This window comes from Ciconia boyciana, chromosome 4 (genome assembly GCF_034638445.1).
Source record: "Ciconia boyciana chromosome 4, ASM3463844v1, whole genome shotgun sequence".
Taxonomy (NCBI): Eukaryota; Metazoa; Chordata; class Aves; order Ciconiiformes; family Ciconiidae; genus Ciconia; species Ciconia boyciana.
Genome location: NC_132937.1, coordinates 15,346,584 through 15,368,376, shown reverse-complemented (window position 1 = coordinate 15,368,376; position 21,793 = coordinate 15,346,584). Strand labels below are relative to the sequence as shown.

The window sequence follows — 21,793 nt, the reverse complement described above, 5'->3', positions numbered from 1 at the left end:
TTGACCATTTTGATCAGTCAGCACAGGCATAGGCTGGGTTTCTGCACATCTAAAATTTTATTAGACAAGCATTTGGATTTGACATAGAGGGAGTCAGAAGGTTCTACTAAAGAGGTTGAACTTTTTTACTAAAAGTATAAACAAATAAAATCTCGTGAATGTTGCTAAATAAAAGAATCCAAGAAAAAGTAGTTTATTGAAGAACTTAACATCAAGATGCTGCACTGTGGAAAACAATATTCTTTACTAACCATTACAAAGAAAATCTTGACCATGTCAAAACAGCATGTTATTTCAATGGCAGCTTTTCCCATTTCAGAAAAGAATTCAAGAAGTACTACCAATGTCCATTCTGCATTTTATAAATTAGAATAAACTAAGCAACATGTTAATATTTTGTAATTAAAGCTTAAATTTCAATTATAAGCAGCTCTGAATATAAATGCTACCCAGGGCAGAGTGATCCAACAAGGAGCCTGAAAGACAAAAACCTGCCCCCTTGGGATGTTTTGGTGCACCATCTTTTTCCAGAAGGCAGAGAACAGCAATGTGAGCAACAGAAATCCCATACAGTTGAGTGGCTTCCTCCTGTGCTGCTCTCAGCCCGACAGCCATGTGACTGCTGCTGCCACCAACTTAGTGACTGATTGAGGAAAGGCAGCTCCTTTCAGCTCCAGCCATCACTACATCTCTTCCCAATTGCAAATGGCTGTGGTAGCAGAAGCTGCTACATTTCTCCCTGATTTCAGAAGCGGTGACCTCTGTGTCTTTCCTCTTCTGTCATTAGCAAGAGAGCAAGCTCTCCTTGGCAAACCTCGAGAGAGAAGTTCAATGGCTGGCTGCACAAGGGTGAAAGGATCCCAACACACAGATCTGCCCATCCTACCTGGATCACTCCAGGTAATTTAATGGCTAAAATTAAATTAAATAGTTAAAAGATCAGAGATTTTTACCTATGTGTCGCCTTGTCATTTCCACTGTAGCATTTCTGTTTACATTGGAAAGCAGACCTAGACAAAATCGTTCTGAATTTGACGGATCTGTAAAGCCATCTACAGTCAGGGAAGGCTGTGATGCATGGAAGGTTTCTCCCACTCTTTGATTCAATTCATAATATGCTATTGAACACCAAAACGCAGGCTCTGAATAAGTAACTGGTTGCAAGTCTAAAAAAAAATTTTTAAAAGACAAGCTTAACACAGAATTTGAGGCTGAAAAGAAATCTATCTGCCCTGCTATTTGTCTCTTCCAGAAATGACAGCGGTAGTCTCCTCAAACTATTCAAATTATATTTTGCTTGCTGTCATTTTTACCTACCCCAGTAAACAGAACAGAATTCAGTATTCCATGCAAGGGAAGGAGGGGTGATCTAATCTGACCACAGCTCATATAGTTCAGTACTTGCATTTTGCTCGGTAAAACGATTAAGCTAATGTTGCTGTGAGTACCAGACATTGAGACATTTCTGTTGCCTTTTTGTAACTCGCAAACATTTTGGCAACGTTAAAGAAAAGATTAAACTATAAAACACTAAACCACAGAAAGGAAAAAAAATATTAATATGAAAATGATGTTCCCTTGTATTACACTGTACCTTGCATTACACTGTCTCTTTATCTAAAGGCAGCTCTAAGCTCCTTTTACTCTCCCCTACCAGAGCTCAGTATCTTCACTGTGCATCTTCAGTTTTTCCTGTGCTGCTTCCCCTTTTTACCTACCCTAATTACTTACTCAGCATTCTGAACAGCATTTTCCTGTCACCATTCCTTAAACAAACCCAAGGGAATCTGATCTTCCTGAGGCATTTATACAGACACACAGCAATGGCACCTGATCAAAGCAGGTGGGCAACTAATGTGGGAGCAACAATTGTGTTGTGGTCACAGGTGAAACAGTACATGAGAAGAGCAGCAGAACACACATACAAGGGAGACAGCAAGCCTGGGCAGCACTATGGATAGGCTAATGTCCTTTAAACTATTTATAAATGCTATTCCTGCACACACAACTATATCATTCTTTCTCTTTGCTAGAAGCTCAACAGTTACAGAAATAGAGTAGTTATTACCAAGTTATTAACACAGCCCTATTATGTTTATCATCAGGAAGTTAATCTGATAGTCTCCTCCTAATACAGCTCTTTTTAAAAGTACCTTTTCATTTTTTATGTAGTTATATATATAAAGAAGAGTTATCACACACAGAGAAACTATTAAAAGTATTTCCAGCTTACCCAAGCTATGATTAACTGGGGAGAGAGTACTAGGAGACAGCTCTGCTGGAGATCCTGTTGAAGCAATACAGATTGTTTCAGAGCAAATTATTCTTGTTATTTCAGATAGGTAGGTATGACCATTATGTAGATATAGTTTTACATTAAAATTCTTTGGAATAAGAAACCTCAGAAATCCTACAACCAGTTTTCCAGCATGTCACATGCTTATTCTGAATTAAGATTACAGTTAATTTTCCAGACTCCTGGGAACCTACCCCTCCTTGTAAAGACTCGATTAACATCTTAGTGTTGTATTTGGCAGAGCTCTCACTTCATGCATGCTCTGTGAACATAACTTTATTTATGCACTTCTCCAGTGAGAAGGTAGTGACTTCTTCCCAAATTCGGCAAAAAAAGCTAAGAAAAAGTGGACAAGACAATCAAGATATTACCTCTCTATTCTCAAAGGAGAGGGTTTATCTCTAGAAAAGAACAAGCTGGATTTCCTCATTTGAGGAAATTATTCTTTCCTGAAAGGAGGAAGGAAAAAACTCAGAAAAACATGAACTCTCCAACACAATTTGTGCAGTAGTAGGCAAAATACAGAGAGGCTTTGCATAGAAACATTCCTACAATGACTGCTGATGTCAGGGGTTTTTAATTAAGGTACCTATTGTCACATAGTGGGAAAATATTGCAGTTCTTACACAAATTAGTGCAGTTGATTCCAATTAACTGAAAAAGGTTGCTAACATTAGCTAACCAAACACACACTCAAATCTGTCAGCACATAGGAGGTTCTTATCCAGCACATTAACTGTGCTTTGTCCAAGTCTAAGGCCAAGCAGATTATCTAGAAACCCTTTCATACAAAGGCATAAATGCTTAATGTTTCTACTACTCTCTCAGAGCCTTCCATACAAGAATTAATTTGAAACATGGCAGAAGTGATAAGGTTGCCAGAGTTAAGAGACAGGTTCTCAAAATGCAGCATTCCTGTAACTTTAGGCCAAACAGACATTTTACTTCAATGAACCTGTTTCCAGAAGGTAAAGTTAGAGGTAAGTTGAAACCAGTCAACTATTAAAATCTATTTTAAGATTTCTGATGAAGATTTAATTAGACCTGTATACTTCTTTTATGAAACAAATGAAATGTGCTTAATATGGCACAGAATGTTTTAAAAGCATTCCCCTAGCAAAAAATTATTTTGTTCACAAAAGATTGAAAGTAATATTTCAAACAGAAAACACCAGGTTGTACAGAGGGCTACTGCCATCATTGTTCAGGCTGAATTCATGCCACTATGCAGAGGGATCACAACTAGTAATCCCAGGTGTTGCGGTTTAACCCCAGCCAGTGACTGAGTCCCAACACAGCCGCTTGCTCACTCCCCCTTGGTGGGATGGGGGAGAGAATCAGAAGGGTAAAAGTGAGAAAACTCGTGGGTTGAGATAAAGACAGTTTAAAAATTGAAATAAAATATTAATATTATTAATAATAATAGAAACAAAGCAAGTGATGCGCAATGCAATTGCTCACCACCCAATGCCCAGCCAGTCCCCAAGCAGCAGCCTCCTGGCCAGCTTTCCCCTAGTTTAGAGAGGAGCATGATGCCATATAGTATGGAATAAATAGCCCTTTGGCCAGTTGGAGTCAGCTGTCCCAGCTGTGTCCCCTCCCAACTCTTTGTGCACCTGGCAGAGCATGGGAAACTGAAAAGTCCTTGACCAGTGTAAGCACTACTTAGCAACAACTAAGACATCAGCGTGTTATCAATATTATTCTCATCCTAAATCCAGAACACAGCACTATACCAGCTAGTAGGAAGAAAATTACCTCTATCCCAGCCAAAACCAGGACATCAAGTCTTGAAAGTAGTGAAAAATAAATGTTACCTGTATCCATGCTTTGGTTCAACTGCTGGTCACTTGTTTCTCCATCTTCACTGATATATCCTGGAGGTGGTGTTTCTGTCAAAAAAATATCCACCTATTGGTTCAATGACTGGGGAAATTTGTAAGATTTAGCATTTGGGGTTTTTGTCCTCAAGTCTTCACAAGCTCCATATGATACCTGAATACTGAATTAGAATTTCATTTTGCTGTCCCTTTTTCATTCCAGTAGGACTTCAAACCCGTTACCTGCCTTACTGCCTATGTAAAATGTATCATCTCTTGTATGCCAGTCAATTGCTCAAATGTGTTATATAATTAACAGATAATCCTTGTTTGTTCCATTTAATATAAGATACTTTTGCTACAATGAGTAACAATTTTGCAATTGTGATCAACAGCTTTCACATTTAGTAGAATTACAAATGAAAGAAGCCATCTGGTGACTTCTACAAAACAGTGAGCTGTCTATGTAGTATAACCATCAGATCAGATACCCTCCCACACCTTATAAAAGTTGCTAGATTTAAAAGTTATTTTTCAGTTCAGTCCCCAAATTCATTTTTCTTCAATACCCAACAGCTGATTTCACCCATTAAAGATAACTATATTATCAAACTAGTTACACTGCACAAGCTCTATTATCATTATTATTACTTCCAAGCTCCATTAAAACGATCATCTATTCTTTTAACTAGCTTTCTTTAAAGACAGAGTTTCAGAGACCAGAGTAAACTCAGTAACAAGTTTGAAGCATTCTGATACTATAAACTGTGTCTAATTCCACAGAAATATCTTCAAAACCCAGGAGAGTATGGTTGTTCCTTTTCTCCATTCAAAATGTACTTTGTAATCCAGATGAGTTAACCAACTGCCTTTCAGCAAATAATTTTCTTTGAACTGGACAAATGTCTTTTCCTCTATATTAAAGGCAAAACCTGGATTTCTTTAGTGAAAGTGTTTGAAGCTAACTAGCTCTACAATCGCCTTAGAATTGTCTCAGACATCTGAGAGATTAAACACATTTAATCACATTATCACCAAACAGCAGAAATTTAAAGATAAAGCCTTTTGCTTAAGAATTAAAATCAAGTTATATCAAATGTGTCTGAGATTTACAGCAATATAGTAAGATCAGAAGGAAGTCAACAAGAGGAAAACTAGATCAAGTCAGTTGATTAAATAAAAGTGATCCAAAAGAATTGTATCTTGGGTTCATTTGTAAAACTAGTGTGCTAAATATAGATGTGACAAAATTCAAGTGAGAATTTAAAAGGAAGATGAAAGGAAAACTTTACTAGCAAGAAGTATGACGACAAAAATCATACCTGTTTTGAACATTTTTACAGAATTCATTGTGATAAAGTGGACTCCACCCATCTCCAAATAATTTGTTACAATTAAGCCCACAGCCATGGTAAAAGCTTAATAAACATTTCCAGTCCAACCCATGCCTCCTGTTTCCAGTTGCTAATCTAGGCTCTTTGGCACAGATTATTTTCTGTATCTAGTCTCCGTCTGAACAGACAAGATTTCCTCCACCTAGTACTATTAATACTGTTTTAGAGTCAGAGGTTGAGCACCACCACAGCTGGAAATAAATGCTCAAGTGCAGCATCAAAAATTCTTAGCAGAGCTTGAATGCTGCCTGAAGTTTGGACAATGCAGCTCAGCACATCCGTAATCTGAAAAGGAACATACAGCCCCGAAGGCCACCCTGTACCTTAACGATCGCCATTTTCCCAGCTGTAGGCGAAACCAACCTCTCTGTAAACCAAGTACTGTGACAGTATTGTGGTGCAAAACTAGTGCCATTGTTAGTCTGGCCTACCACTAAAGAAAACAGTTCTCTGAAACAGGCTGTCAAGACACACGAGACTTATCAGAACCTAGCTAAGTATTCAAGATTAAGTTAGCAAGGTCAAATAAAGTAAGATGCCATGATATGAATACAACAGGAGGGTATCAGTGACAAAGAGAAGGAGGCAAGGTGTGGTTAGCTGCATAAACATTTGAATATCACGTGAATACCCGCAATCACCTTGAACAAGACTTCCTGCAAATAACTACCTAGTTGCCTTAGCTCATTTCCATAGCACTGGATTTTCAAATGGCAGCTTTCCAGTATGTTGTTTGCAAGTGTTATCAAAAGCCCTCAGATTGAGTCAAAAAAGTATACATAAGTTAAGAAAGCAACACCAACTTCTAGGACCTTAGATTGCTCTTTAAAGATCTGCTGTCCCTAGGTGGCAACACATGTGGCACAAATTAAACAGATGAGATCAAATTCATTGAAATTTTTTGGTGCCATTTCAATTCTTGGATACATTTAAAGAAAAACACAAGCAACATCCTGTTTAAACATGTAGATACAACTTGTACATTGCACATATTTGAGTTTCAAGTCAGTCATCTTATTCTTTGTGAGAGTTCAGATCTGAATTTTCAGCTTGTTCTTAACATAGCTGCATTAAACATTTATGAGAAAACTTCAGCTTTGCTTGGTTTTACACTGCAGGCAACTTCCTGAAGAGATAGGAAACAGGAAGTTGGGGCAGGAAACAAAGGTCACTGATTTTATGTTTCAATAAGGGTACAGGCTTTTGGGTGTGCTGTAGCAGATTAGTCCTGGTATTTGTTTTGGGGTGAGGAAGAAGCAAAGAGGGGGAGGAGGAATTCTTAAAGGATTCAATATTGTTAGGTTGTTCTTTCATACTAAAAAGACAAAACTGTATGCACACAATAGTAACAAATACACAAAACAGACCTTGATCGATTGTGAACTACAGATCAAAACACTTTTTAAGTCACCATTTTGCAATTTAAAGTTTTCTCCACATACTACATGTGGTGAGACTGAGCAGCAGTTTACTACTCAATCTCCAATACACAGCATTTGGCAACCCCTATATGTTTGTAAAACGGGCTTAAAGCATAAGGGGAAGGTCTACTTTGTCCTTTGTGCATTTTGAATCTTAAATAAGCTACTGAAACCAAGCTATTGTGAAACCACAGCAATGTGGTTTCACACAGGATCATGTTCTGCAAACAACAGTGTTCAGGTATTTCCATTGGAATTAATACAGGGAATCAATTAGATTTATTGGTGCATCTTTCAATTAATTTGATCACTTAGGAGGATGAAGTGACCATCTTTGTTCCAGTGGCACAATGTTAAGTGTACTGTTTGTGGTGGGAGTTAAAATACCTGGTATGTAATTGCTCTGTGGTTCAATTCCAGCTGGAAAGTTAGTGTTCTCAGGAATGGAATGGGTATAGTCATCAAGAGGCGGAAGCTCCGTTAGAATCTCAGTGTGCCGTGGCACTAGTACGGGAGGCAAGACTGGAAAAGCAAAATTCAAAGCATTAGTAAGACCCTTAAAATACACACTTCTGTGAGCTAAAAGGAAAAAAAAAATCTAAAACATCTAACAATTTATTCAAATGTTTTGAAATTTTCTGACTCTCAGTATTGCTAATACTGCAATTGTACTGCTAGTTACTGGAAGAAACAGATTTCTGAGGTGCCTCTTGAGTAAGACTATTCCACATTAGCAAAGGTAAGTCATCTCTATTCTCCTTGTCATGGAAACTGCTAGCAGTACTGGAAGTGTTTATCAGGTTATTCAACACATTTGTAAAGTAAAGATTTTTCAGTATCTTTACTATTAAAAACTTTCAGGGGATGGTATTCTCAAAAGCTGTATCTCTAATCAGCTTGTAATTCTGGCATGAGAAAGCATCATCTTTCTCTATTTTTCGTTTAAAACATTATGCTGAACAAGTACATACAGATGCTGCTACAGAAAGTCAGCAGCAGTCTTCCTACCTGGTGTCTCCACTCTCTGGTAGTGGTAAGGGTTTACACATACTTCATCCTTTTTAAGATTAAAAGCATATTCACAGTTTTCAATTGCTTTAAGTTCATGATGACTGTGAAGATCTGGCCAGCGCCACAAACGACAGTAAATAACGTGCGGTAATCCTTTACGATGCGATACCTGTAGACGGCCATCGAGAGATCTATATGGGAAAGATGTTGAGAAGCATTTACAGACTGCATGCTGTCTCTTAGTTGCTCAAGCAACAGCATACACACATGGGATGGGTAGTTTATTCTCAGAATTCAGTGGATTGACACTGTTAGTGACATTTATACTCTTGTTAAAAGGCTTCAAATGTGATAAAAAATGATGGTATCAAGCAGTGTCTTAACTTATTTTTGAGCTGCTGAAATTATTGCCAGTGAATTTAGAGTTCATTAAAAGCCACTTTACCTCCAACCAAGTATATCTAGGGTGATTGCTTCATATATTTTTTTTAAATGAAGACAGTTGTTAAAAAAATATATAATCACACACTTAATAGTCTCTTCCACTGCTAAACCTCAAGGCTTTGCTGTGGCATGGATGCTTTATGGCTTTACGCATAAGAATTCACAGGACTGCAAATAAGCCTATAAGCAGTCGGCTGCCCAAGTGATCCACATGGCAGTATAACTAATGCAAAAAGCATGAATGCTCATCTTGTAAGGGCTGTACAGTTTATCTTCTTGACTTCATCTGCCTTGCTACCAGCTGAAAACGTTTTGCTAGTTTTAAGACAGGCTGCATATGCTTACACAAATGCAGATGTTTGATTGTTATGGGATGGGAGACAAACCTCAATACACAAATCAAGTAATGCAACATGAAAAAATAAAGACCCTGTTTAGAATTCGCCCACCATTAACTACTGAAGAATTTACAAACAATTTATAGTAGCTCGTATCTGAGCCAATTAGCAAGATTTAACTGAAAGCTTGTGGCATACAAAGCAGTTTAAACACTTTGTAAGATTAGGTCTAAAGAATTAAGTATCCCAACTTTGTTAATATAAATACCAAATCACATTAGAGCTTGCATTTAACAAGTCTTCCCATTCTTGAAAAAGGAATATTCCAGAATTAGAGTTTCATTGGTCAAAACATCAGCTGAGAACACTTGAATTTCTACACTGGCAAGCAAATATTTTAAAATGCTGTACCATGAGAGGCCTAGGAATCACTTTAGTCTATTTTACAGCTAAAGCATCCCATTACAGACCCTCCAAAGCCAATCCCTCCCACAAGATTTCTATGATGCGAGAGAGGGCAGAATATTCACCTGGTTTGTTCAGAGAAGCTGTAAAGGCCTGTTGTATCCCACTGATCTATCGTGTTTGGTGTACTCAGTCCCCAAATTTCAGAGCAAGTGCTGTGCATAAATTGAAAACAAAAACAAAAAATTGATATGAATATGGAACATGGTTATTCAAAACACCATGATGTCAAACATGGAAAAGTGTACAGAATACTTCCTTTCACATAGAAGATAGAGCATTGTTAAGACTTGCATTTAAACTGACATCTCATGCTATATTTTCTATATGAAGGAGGCTATCAAAATGGAACACGTGATTCAAGGTAAGTGATAATGTTTTTAAAAGGTGAACAAGTTCTCTGATTTTAAGTAGTCAATACAGTTGTAATGTTCCTTAAAACAGGCAAAACTTCCTCAGCCTAGCTCTTAACAAAATTCAATTTTAAAGGGTAGTTTCTGGATTGGGTTTTTTGTTTTTGTTTGTTTTTAAACATAAGCTTCCCTAAGACTTCAGACAAAGGCCATGTGTAGCTGAAACTGAACATCACAATCTAACTTTCAGGTACCACCACTTAAGCATTAATCTCATTCTCCATGCACATACTACTTTGCTGCTTTTCCCAAAACAGGAAAATTCGGGCTCTGAAGAGCAACACATTGTAGCTGATACTTCTCACCATTTTCTGTACTCTCCTTGATTAAAAAAACAAAATATTCTTTTCCACTGTATACAAGACACGGAATGTTTAACAGTTTTACAGTACAGTATTTTAAGTCTTAACTATAGAATAACAAAACTTTAATTACCAAATCAAGCAGGAGGAAAGGAAATACAACTACTTATTTACCAAACTGGTTCAATGACAAGATCACAACAGTAAAGAAAAAGGAGCCTCCATTGATAGGCACGAACTAAAAGCAGCAGCAGACTTAAGTAAAGCAAGAAAACAGCATGGGCTTGTAAGTGGGCAGCACATCTTCAGAATCATAAATCAGCTCTATCACAGACTTGCTCTGTGACCACTGAAAACTGACAGTTTATTTTACAGAATTAACACACAACCAGACTTAACACCTCAGAAATGAAGCAAATTTGGTTGATGACCAACTTACAACTCCACTCCCCAATTACAAAGCCTGAAGTTTGACTGGCTGCTATGTTACCTTTAAAATTAATAGCCTCTGAAAAGTTGCAACAGAAAGAAAAGAATCCAAGTTCACTAAACTCCTGGTTTTAAATATAGGCTTTGCTATTTAAATTTAAGATACTAAGCTTAGCTGATACACTCACAAGTTTGGATTGAGTGTTCAAGGGAAGAAAAGTGAAGCACATATTTTTATTTCTTTCCCCTACACAGAGAAAATTCATTGGTGTTATGAAACAAAAGAGCAGACAGCACAGCACAGCACTTAAAACCACTTTCAGGGCTGAAACCACCTCAGTTCCATGGTGGCTTTAATAAAACGTAAGTGTGGGCTACTGACAAAGGGAACAAATGGTTCTCATCCCCTTCTTGCCTTGTCCCACACGCCTCATTTCTAATGCCATCCTAGGGAGGCTGAAATGTCTGTACAATTGAGCAGCAACCCAAATCAATGAACCGGCTATCTGACCACAGAACATGCAGCTGAAAATTAATGTTTCTAGTTACTTTTCAGCCAGATCAGTTCTTCTATTCACTTTGGAGCTACATAAGCACTACAAAGGAGGAGCGAGAGCATAATTTTGGGCAGCAGCCTGCATTTATCACAAATAAAACTGTTGAATAAAATATGGCCTTTGACATTTTACTGATTACAGACACAAGTAAAATCTTGTACTAGATGACTTTTTGTCTACTAGAGAGCAGCAGAGCCACATGCGAAGGCCCATTCTGACATACATCCAGCTATTCAAAAGAGCCAACTGTCCTGAACAAGTTACATCCATCTCAGACACAGGCAGCCTCACAGCTCTCCAGAAACAGAGTGGGCAGAAGAGGGATACCGACCATCACTGCATCAGTAGAGCCTGCAACCTCTCTTTTTCATATTCCTAAGACACCTCCAGGACATTGGGCTGCCAGAAGCTGCGTAAGGATTGAAATAGTTGCCCTGAAGACACACAGGCAACCTGTGGGACACCAGGGAGCATCCCTGCACTGTACTGTGTCCTTAAATATGCACCACTACTGCTGGTAAGACAGATAATCACGCACATTAAATTAGAAGAACAATCAGCAGACACAAAGCCTGCTGCATATTAATTGACACAGTCAGCTCTGACAGCTTACTACCTTTGGGCAATGGATCCTTTATACAAAGCAGTGCTCCAAAGCTGATGTTGTCACACAGATTACATGTTCCCAAAATTGTGGGGTGCATCACTGGTGTAAATGTGACATGCCACGCAGTTGCTACACAAGACTTAAGACAGCACATGCAAAAGTAAAATTTTATAGCCCTTGACAAAGCACAATGAACAGGAACAGTATTTTATATTGCTAACCTCTTCTCTCTATAAATACTCAAACTATCAAAGCTGACAGCATATTCCATAACCTACGGAAAGACAAACAGTATCCTGAAGTGATTGTGTGACAGAGCCATAGCTTGCAATGAAACTCAGGACACCACAGAGGGAAGGCAGGTCAGGAGGTACAGAAAAAGTGATCACTTAGAGCAAAACTGCTCCAATGTTTAGTGGCTTATATGACATGCTGTCTTCCAGGATGTATGTCTGCTTGGAGCTGGGATTAATATCCATGTTTTACTGGCTCATCTACACTAGGACTATACTCCAATCCCAATAATCCACAATCAAACACTGAAGAGCCTACAGGAAATCCAATAAAGTCAGCTCAACACAGCTTTTACTGTTCACTGGAAGAAACATCTGAGGGAATGAAGCGGTCTCCCCACTCTCCTGCTCACATAAAAGATCCACTGCCCAAAAGATGCAACCTAAAAGATGTAAGACCATCCCCGCACCACATCACCCAGACAGTAAACTAGGGCTCTTAATATTCACACATGCACACACACCCACCCCCCAAATCAGAATTAAATTCCTCACAACCTAAAAAGCATACTTCATACACAGAACTTCCATGAAAGGCCATGGTATGTTCATTCATACACAAGCAATAGCGTGACGGAGGGCAGACACTCCTAGTCATCCCAGAAAAGTAGTGGGCTGGAAAGAAGGTGACTGCATTCTGGAAGATGTTTAAACAACCACTAAAACCATCTAAAAGGGAGACAGGAGGTACAGCCTCTTTAGTAGTACAGAATTACTGCCCCAAAATAAATAGGAGGCATTCTCTCCTAAACCTACCATTCTGAAGTGTCCCAAATCCCTTGTGATGTGAAGAGTCCTTCTATGCCTTAGTCCATAAAGAATTTGGAAGAATCAAGGACTAACATCTGTACTCGTAAGTTAAGTCTTGTCTGGAAACATTCCCAGGCCCTGGAACATGATCATGTATACTAGAAAGCAGCTAGGACATTCCCCAGCACTGGGCCGTGCCAATAACTGTTCTCCCACACAATTCCCAGGTTTGAGAGTCGCGCACCATTGGGACCACTCGCACTGGGCAGTTCAGATGCAGCCACCCTGCTCTGGTAGCTAAGAGATTAGTAAGAGTATGGACAAGGCAGTCCTGAGCCAGTTGGCCACACTGCCTGGGAACTTTCCCAGGCACATTTAATTTATTAGGAGGGAGGCAACCAAGACATATCACCATTTCATCTTTAGAAAGCAGACCGTCCTCAAACCGACATCTAGAAGCACACTTCATGTTTTACCAAACAGGGGTTTTTGGTTTTGAACTCACTGTATACTGCTGCACTGGTAAGCCATCATTGTTTCCAAAATATAATTTGGCTCCTCAATCCAAGCTGTACTAAAATCTTTCCTGTGTAGACAGCACTTAAATATACTCCAAAAAACAAGCTTAAAAGCTAATTACTTCCTCCCACCAGAGCAGATACTTTCATTCCAAGGAGCATTTTCATTGCTGTTCTCAAAACTATTTGTCTGTTGACAGAAACGAGGTCAACTATACAAAAAGCTAATATTTTTATCTTTTCAACACTAGCTTAGATTAGCAAGTCACCATGTTCTGTGGCCTCTAGCACTCCCAGAGCAAGCTTGCTTGAATACTAGATTGCTGCTTTTGGAGACTCCACAAAATAAGTGAATTTATTATAAAGGACTTGAGAGATATAAAGCATCGAATTGGCTCAGTTTCCCAGGTGTTTTGAAGTTCTAACAAAAGAAAACTATTTCCTAGAGAAATGAGAAATACTCAAAGGATACTTGCAAGGAATAACAACTACTTTTTGAGAGCCAGGGATTTTTAGGGAAGAGTCAAAGTCTAGCAGACATCTGGTTAAGCTGCTACACACTAAACCTGGGACAACTCAGTCCCGCAATTCCTACCTCGGGACCGACCAGAGGACTGATGTGGTGAAGCAAGGGTCACACAAGCTGTTACTGGGTGGAATCAGAGCTACTTCAGTCAGAGCCTTTCCCTAAGTGGAAAGGGTTGCATGAGTTGGTGTTTCAACCTGACTTTTCATCTGCTTATAAGGAGCAGCATTTCAGATTATATTGTACAATTCTGGCAAGAAGAATCTTTAACGTGGCTATCAGCATGCAACAGCACACAGTATGCCTTCACTTCTTCCATTTCATCATTTCCTTTAACAGGAAAGTCTGAGATCCAAAAAACCCTACTCTGGGCAAGAAATTACCTAAACAGCAAAGAGCTGTAGCAATGCTTCACAATTTTGAGACAAAGTGCCAAAACTGCCTTTCTGTAAGACAGAAAATACTGACACACACAAGAAAAATGTGGACACAGGAAAAACCTAAATATCAGAGATGACCAAAAAGTATTTGCATTGCCTAGCCTACATATCATGGATGATGTTCCCAATCAGCATCAACAGTGCAAACTATCTTAGTGGAATAATAGTATCTGTAAGTCTACTACAAAACTGGACTATCGAGTCCCTGTTCAAATACAGATGAATTATTGATCTGCCCATGAAGAATGAACATGGACAAGTGTGGTTTGTGCCACACTCATAAGAAAGCAATGATTGCTTGCTTTAGTGTATTGTATCCCTATTGGAGGAATCAAAGTCCATATCAAAATCCATAATAACCAGATATGAACTACATGGGATGAAACAGTCTAAAGTAACACACTATAGTCACATTCAAGAGTCCAAAAATACAGATGGACATCATCTCAACTGGAACACACTGCCCAAAAATAGATTCTTGTATTTGCAGTATGATTAGGTGGCAAAGGACGCTGACCCACCTAGGTGAAAAAAGGAACAGGATAAGGCTGAACAGGTTAAGATGACCATTGCCAACCAGCATACTAGTCTGTGACAGTATGACCTCATCTTAGTGAGTATAGAAAGCCATCTGCATCCTGGCTTGCAGTAGCAGTAATTCTGAATGAGAAACTTCAGTAGCTGGAGATGCAGCTACACAGAACAATCCACAATCCCCTCGCTGATGTCCAGACACCAACTAATAAAAGCCACTTCAAGTTGGTACTCAACCTAGGCTGCTTGATTAGGTTCAGTTTCTTAGCACAGTTAAAAGCCAGAAGTACCGATTTGTAGATCCAAGCAAGTACATGCAAGTACTGTCCAACAGTCATGACCACAGCAAACAAACTGGTGCCTATGCATGGCACTGCACTGCACACACTCCAAGACATCCCTATGTTTTCCCCAAGTGCATTTGCAAAATAGAAGATACAACCAGGGATAAAGGTGGTAGGTCTCATCAATAATACTCAGTTGTGTAGAGATGCTGTTTTATTTGAGGCTATAGTTGAAAGAAACCGAAGTCAGCAGAGTTTTAAACAGTACCCTATGTGCACCAAAACTGTCACACACATGCTTAGGCTGGTATCAGTATACTATAGGTTGTTGGTACTATGAATTTATTACCAGTTTTTACTGAGAGACAGAATGAACAAAGCAACTATCCTACCACTAACACTATTTACAGTACTGTAAGTCCTGTACACTAAGTACAGTATTGTAGGCAAAACTGCATGATCTAGGTACTTTTTGTACTAAATCAAGTGCTCACAAGTACATCATCAGATGAAAGTAGGTAGAACCACTTCAAAGATATTTACATACAAAGTACCAGAAACTCTATGCAGAAGTTGTTAAATATTGTCACAATTCATACATAACTACAATTCCACTTTCTTCTTTAAAGTCTTGCAAAGAAGTGGAACAGCTCTAAAGGAGTTAAGAGACACAGATCAGTTGACAGCCTCCTTTTTACCTGAAGTGGCAGCACTAGAAAGATGACAAATGAAACCCGAAATGCAAATTGCACCACACTAGTCAAAGCCCATATTATACAGGAATCATTATAGAATGGTCTGGGACATTTAACTGGCTTATTTGTGAAGTATTACACTGAACCTCTAACATTTTTCCGGAATCTTTCATATATTTCAGAATCTACAGCCACTAACAAGTTTGCAAGTCCATGTTCAAGGAAGTCTTCTCCATTTGTCTCTCCTGCATCTTATAATGACAAGCCTTTCTTCCACTGAATCTAATTTGTCTGTCCCTATGTTTTCTGAGGCATTTGCAGTACTGGAGCTGTGACTGAAATGAAAAATAGTTTCAGTAAACTGTGATAGTACCCCATTTATCTGTTTTAAAATGGGAGACGAGAATGAAAGTTAGTTTTCAAATTCTAGAATTCTCATGCAAAGTCTCCTCTATTGATGCGAGACTGACATTTGTTTTCACTCACGTTTTCACTGAGACTAAAACAAGAAAAATGCAACAACAGAAGAGATCATGTTTTCACTTGAACTAGAAAAGTTACTTCACACACACAAACCTTTATACCAGCCTAACATTTCTTGGACTTACTACCTTGACTGAGATTTTGTCAAGGGGGCAGAAAAGAGGTGCATAATTTGCTTCAAGAGCTACACCAAGCTATCCAAAATGGAATTACAGCAGTAAGAAATGGTCACTAGATTTATGGAATTCCATTTTTTCATAACAAATGGGCAAATGTCATTGCTTTAACATTGCTCATGGCTGCTTCTGTAAAATTTGCCTGAGAAAACAGGTAATAGTCTATAGATTGAAGATCTGTACCTTGTATACCAACTTTTTTTGTTTGTTTATTTTAAATCTTGCTATGTAAGATCTTAGATCCAAGACTTTATACAGCAACATACTGAGCAGTAAACCAAGGTGGGAACACTGCTATATTGACTTAGGCTCTGGTTCATCACTGGTGTAGCTGGATTGAAGTTGTACTACTGTGAAGACACTGTCCATTACTCCACTGATACTAGCTTTGAGAAAAGGACTGACTGATGGATGAAAGAACAGCATCCAGTTATCTTCCTCCTGACGCAACTGGGGTTCAAAAACCCATAAAGCTGATATATCAAACCTTTAGAAATAGCTCAGAGGGGGTCTCGAAGACAACAGTAACAGGAAAGATTGATTTGAAAGGCTTAGGGGTAATACACATGAATTGAAGTCAGCAATTAAAAAAGTTCATTGGCTTACTTACATACAGTATTGTATTCAGCACAGATGACAGTTCCTAACAAATCTGCCTGATCATGGTTTCCTTAATTCTGGGTTTCAAATGAAAATATATGTAGCTGCTTTTAAATTCTGACTTGACAGTCCTTTCTATATACTGGAAATTAGCATTTTTCCCTACTACAGCCTAAAACATCTATGTACCAGCCAGTAGCAATCCTAATTATACTATCTGTCAGCAAACACCACCTCGGCTAGCTGTATAGCCAGTTGTCTGAACAAAAGCTTACTGTGAAGAGTAGTTTGGCTGACCTAAGTGCCTCAACTACTGAAATGTATGCTGCTCATGGATTCTTTTGCCCATGCTGGGGGTGGCAGGGAAAAGGTTATTTGTACTATGCTCAGTTAGAAAACATTAGAGATCTGCAATAACAATACAAATGTTGTTGCTTTCATGAGATATCTACCCTACTCCTCTTTGAATCCTACATCATTTCTGTATCCCTGCAGAATTGACCGATTGTTACTTGCATCTCCATCATCCCATATTACAGTGACAAAATGTCATCTATTCACTTAAATGTACATAACCAGGCATACACATTCATCAAATAGCATGACTCAAAGCTACAGCAGTTCATTCCTGCTTGTGAATTATGAGAAGTTACACAGAGGTCCTGATCTCATTTTCTTGCAACAGAAAATGTAAAGATTCAGTTATTCAGCATGAAATAATGATTCTTCTTCTAAGCACCTGCAAGAGGTATGAGCTAATATCTTGACCAATGCTGAATAAAAAGCACAAATGTGAATTCCTCTTAAAAACGATATACACAGATTGCAATGGCACTCATCCTTAAGAGGAGCTGGACAAGATTCTACCATGGAAACCATTCTGTGATAGACACTGGGGTAGAAAAGCAGACCCCTAGGAAAGTTCTGTTAAGGGTAGTATTAGCAACCAGAGTAAATGGATATTTACACATAAGTACAGGTGGGCAGTTAGTTTGCTAACAGATTCTCCCATTCTTCAAAGCAGAAACAGAGCCTGTTAAGTCTAGGAAAAGGATATTAAGTAATGTCTAAGAGTCCTGGACTTCAGAAAAGAAAGCTCTCGCAGAACTGAAAGCACAGGTTTCTCAGTACAAACTCAACAAAACAATAGTAGAAGTGGCAGCTGGGGCACTCAGCTCCCACAATTATGAGTGCTTCCCCAAGCGTCTCCAACCCCTTAGGTTTACTTTCATTTAAGCATTTGGTCTGATATACATAACAATAAAAGCATCTTGTTTACCCTCTCCCCCAGAATCCAAAAGCAGACATTTTTTCTTCAAGCATATGCAACACAGAAAGATTACTTGCTCAAAACACTAACTGTACCTTCTTTCTGTGCCTCCCTCCTCCCTGCACACACATTCAGGACATACTACATCCAAGGAAGAAACGTTTATGTATGTGAATACTTAGTGGAATATAAACCAGGAACCATTATACAACTTCTCATAATCAGAACTCTTTTATGAATAACATTTACATATAATTTTATACAATACATTCAAAATCATTACATCAAATACAAAATGCAGCATCTGAACTGAGAAAAAAAAGATTTAAGTAACCTTCCTTATAAATGGATGTATGCTAAAAATTAACACATCGAAATAGCCAGAAAAGCAGGAGACACAGGATACAAGTAACCTCTCTAACACTGTGGGAAAAGAAAAGTCATTGAACAACTCCCATTTACTTCAGCTTAAACTTTAAGGATGTCCACAGGGGACACAAAAGTGGAATGTGAGGTACAAAAGACACTGTTATAGCCTAACATCTGAGCCACCCACTGCTTGTTTCAGGGCCAGTAGCTAGTTTCTTCCAGTTTTGCAGAGTGCCACAGTAACAAGTCATCTTGATGAACAGTATATGCTTCTGTTGCCTTTTCTAAAGGCACACTTCTTCCTGGTCACATGTTCAACAAACTGCCTACAAAGGCAAAAATACACATATAACGCAGGCCTCTTCAAAGCACTTTATCCTCCTCCCTTCTCCCAAATCCTGACATACTATCCCAATGCTGTCAGCATAAAGCAGCCAACAACAATCAGTGTTACCTTTATTTTTCTCTTGATGCTAGGAGATGCTGGAAGGATAGCACCTCAAAGTTCAAGAGCAATTTTTCCACGGATGCCATGGAAACCAAGCAGAAGTCAAATATTTATTTCTTTTTTTGTTGTGCATATGGTCTGTTCAGATGCAGATCCTATCAAGGAGTCTTTACTCTCTGTTCAAAGTGAGGTGGAGAGCAGCCTGCAAACTTGTAAGCTTCTAAATGGCAAGGTCAAGCAGCGCAGAGATGGTGTTCAGGCCTGAGGAAAAAAAAGGCATGCAGTACAGCTTGGCCTCACTTAAGAGTCAGCAGGGAGCTGGCCACAAGTCTTATGGCAAAGAGACTGAAAATAGGGAGCATCAAAAAGCAGCCTATGGAAATCATGAGCTAACAGCTTTGCTGGGAAACTTGCCCTACAGTTCCCCACTCCCAACATAACACCACAGCTTTCAGCAGCTGCAATTTGTATCTCAAACTCTGAAGCAGTCTTACTGGAGATAAGATGAACCACAACACAGATTTACTCCCCTCAATCATATGTTCAAAAAAAGCCATCAAAACCAGCAACTTCTAGATGCCCTGCATCTAGTGAGGATGACAGATGTACAACAGCATTCACAATAGCAGTTCCATAGAGACTAACCAGGCAGGACAAAAACAAACAAAAACAAAAACTATCATGTGGACCCACAAGCTCTGAGGATGTGGAAGTTTGTACTTTAAGATGGCATTCTTGAAATAACTTTGAATTCCTACACTGCTTTCATTTGTTACACTGATATCCAATAAAGGTTTTCTGATTGCTATATTATTTTGCAGTTTCTCACAGTATCTTCAGAAATGTAAATACAGCACTTCAACTGAGATAGAAGTCTGCAAGTTTGAAATTCCCATAGCTGAAAGTACCGTGTTCATTACACGTCTGAGTGAACTCATGTTGAAGATAAGTTATCTTTATTTCATCTGAGAACACCACACCTGAAAATGTCTTCAGACTTTGACAAAAGCTTTCCATAAAACACAAGACCACCACCTCCTAAAAGAAATAAAGTATCAAAACTCTATTATCGGAGTAAAGGAAGCATAACCAGGAACACACACTCCAAAAATGCCATTTAGGACAAGAATCAGAGCTCCGGGTAGCTAGCGAAATGTTGCACTGCATCATGTAGCAGGCAGCTATGAAGCAAGTATGTTCAGCAACTCAGTCTAGCTGAGAAATCACCATCTGTCCTCCACACTCATTATACCATGCCTATGAAAACAGTTGATCAAGCAATTCTTTTCTAATATTTAAATTACCACTGAAATGCTCCAACTAGAGAGACAGATGACTAGCACACTCTTCCAGACCGGGAACAATGTCAAGCTGCTAAATACCTTTCTTTTACTTGTGAGTTACATAAGGAATGAACAACCTAACAGATTCATCTCAATTTCATTTCACACCACATGTGGTTACTTTTTCTTTTTTCTGTTTTGTATTAGTAAGCAATATCATGCAGTGGGTTAAGATGACATCCAATGCAGTTTCACAGATTAACATTCTGTATCATCCTTAACAGACCTAAACAGAGTCAGAAGTATCAAAGGACAAAGTATCTTTATAGGAAGACACATCCATCACAACACTGGCTGATCTATCCACAACAAATTGGTTTGTTAACAGCAGATAGCAATCTCATAGAAGATCATACTTTCAAAAGACATAAACAGAGCTTGGCATACACATTTCAAGACTAGCACCAGACAGACATTAAAAAAGTGACCTTTATCTCAAGGTTCTCTAACCACTATTAGTCATAGTAGGTGCAGTGAAAGCTTTTCCCATAAGCTAACAGGTACAGCTACCAAGGGCTAAGTCAAATAATTTTTCCTCAAGTTGTCTGTCATCCTTCAAGTGGGTGAGTGGCTGATGCTACCATGAGTGGGCTGTTTTGCAACTGATGGACAGCTGAAAAGAGATTTGACATTTTGATTAACCTTCTCAAACTAGTGGGTATTTGGGGTAGTGAGGGGGAGGGATTAGCTCTGCAAGACATTCATCTTGTCCACGTTCCTTGAAAAAAAATATGCTAACTTGGCAAAAAAATTACTCTTAGAACAACAGTTACAGGATCTTTTAATACCTCATTTCAAACTGAAGCTGCCTCTGGACAGCTTCCCCTGTGAATTACACACCCACCTTGAGAAACCCAGGAAGAAAGTGAACACAGGATATATAATTTAATTTTATATAAAGTGTTGAATGCAGGAAAGCCACTACACCATGCCAGAACGACCCCTGCTGCAGCCCAAGCCATGTATACCTAGAAGAAAACTGGTGGAACAGAATACCTTGAACATGATCTATGTCCAAACAAGAGACTATCTCTAAAGATGAGGGATATGAAAATTCAAAGAAACATCAAGTATTATATAACTAAGGCATGCAGTGTTTCCTGTAAGATATATCAATTTAAGTTAAGGTTTGAGCCATAGAGGAAGCTTCCCCAAGCAACGTATTGAGGAAGAGAAGTGAACTGTACTTTGGCTGTGACTGTTACATCATTTTGATAAATATGTAAATACGAAAATTAAGTCTGACAGTAATGTATCTTCACTCACAGCAATGCTCATACTTTAGGAGAAATATTAAGGAAAACTCACAACTAGCAAGGAAGCCATAAAGAGGCTTGAAGAGTTTCAGTGTTCAGGTACAAGAAAGCAGTATTTTATTTTTAAGATTAACTTAGCATGTTTGCTGAGATATTATATTGCCTTATATGCTTAGCAAAGGCAAAAATCAAGAAAGCAACTTAATAGCCAAGGTGCCTAACTACAGGCCTCTGCTCTCCTCAGGCCCAGAACAGAATACAGGACCCCACATTAGATACTACTGACAGAAAATCTGAGTATGCAGGGGACA

General features: G+C 38.7%; 1 protein-coding gene across 3 annotated transcripts in view; it reads right to left on the bottom strand.

Moving 5' to 3' along the window:
• SMAD2 (SMAD family member 2) overlaps nucleotides 1–21,793 on the bottom strand; it is a 52,495-nt gene that overhangs the window by 6,753 nt on the left and 23,949 nt on the right. For 2 of the 3 annotated variants that reach the window (XM_072859082.1, XM_072859083.1), the window contains exons 3-8: nucleotides 9,255–9,344; nucleotides 7,940–8,133; nucleotides 7,319–7,453; nucleotides 4,114–4,188; nucleotides 2,234–2,287; nucleotides 954–1,166 (exon numbers count right to left, since the gene is read on the bottom strand). In XM_072859082.1, coding sequence (XP_072715183.1) covers nucleotides 954–1,166; nucleotides 2,234–2,287; nucleotides 4,114–4,188; nucleotides 7,319–7,453; nucleotides 7,940–8,133; nucleotides 9,255–9,344 — 761 coding nt within the window. The remainder of the gene's footprint in view (nucleotides 1–953; nucleotides 1,167–2,233; nucleotides 2,288–4,113; nucleotides 4,189–7,318; nucleotides 7,454–7,939; nucleotides 8,134–9,254; nucleotides 9,345–21,793) is intronic. The other variant, XM_072859084.1, reaches the window with a different exon arrangement.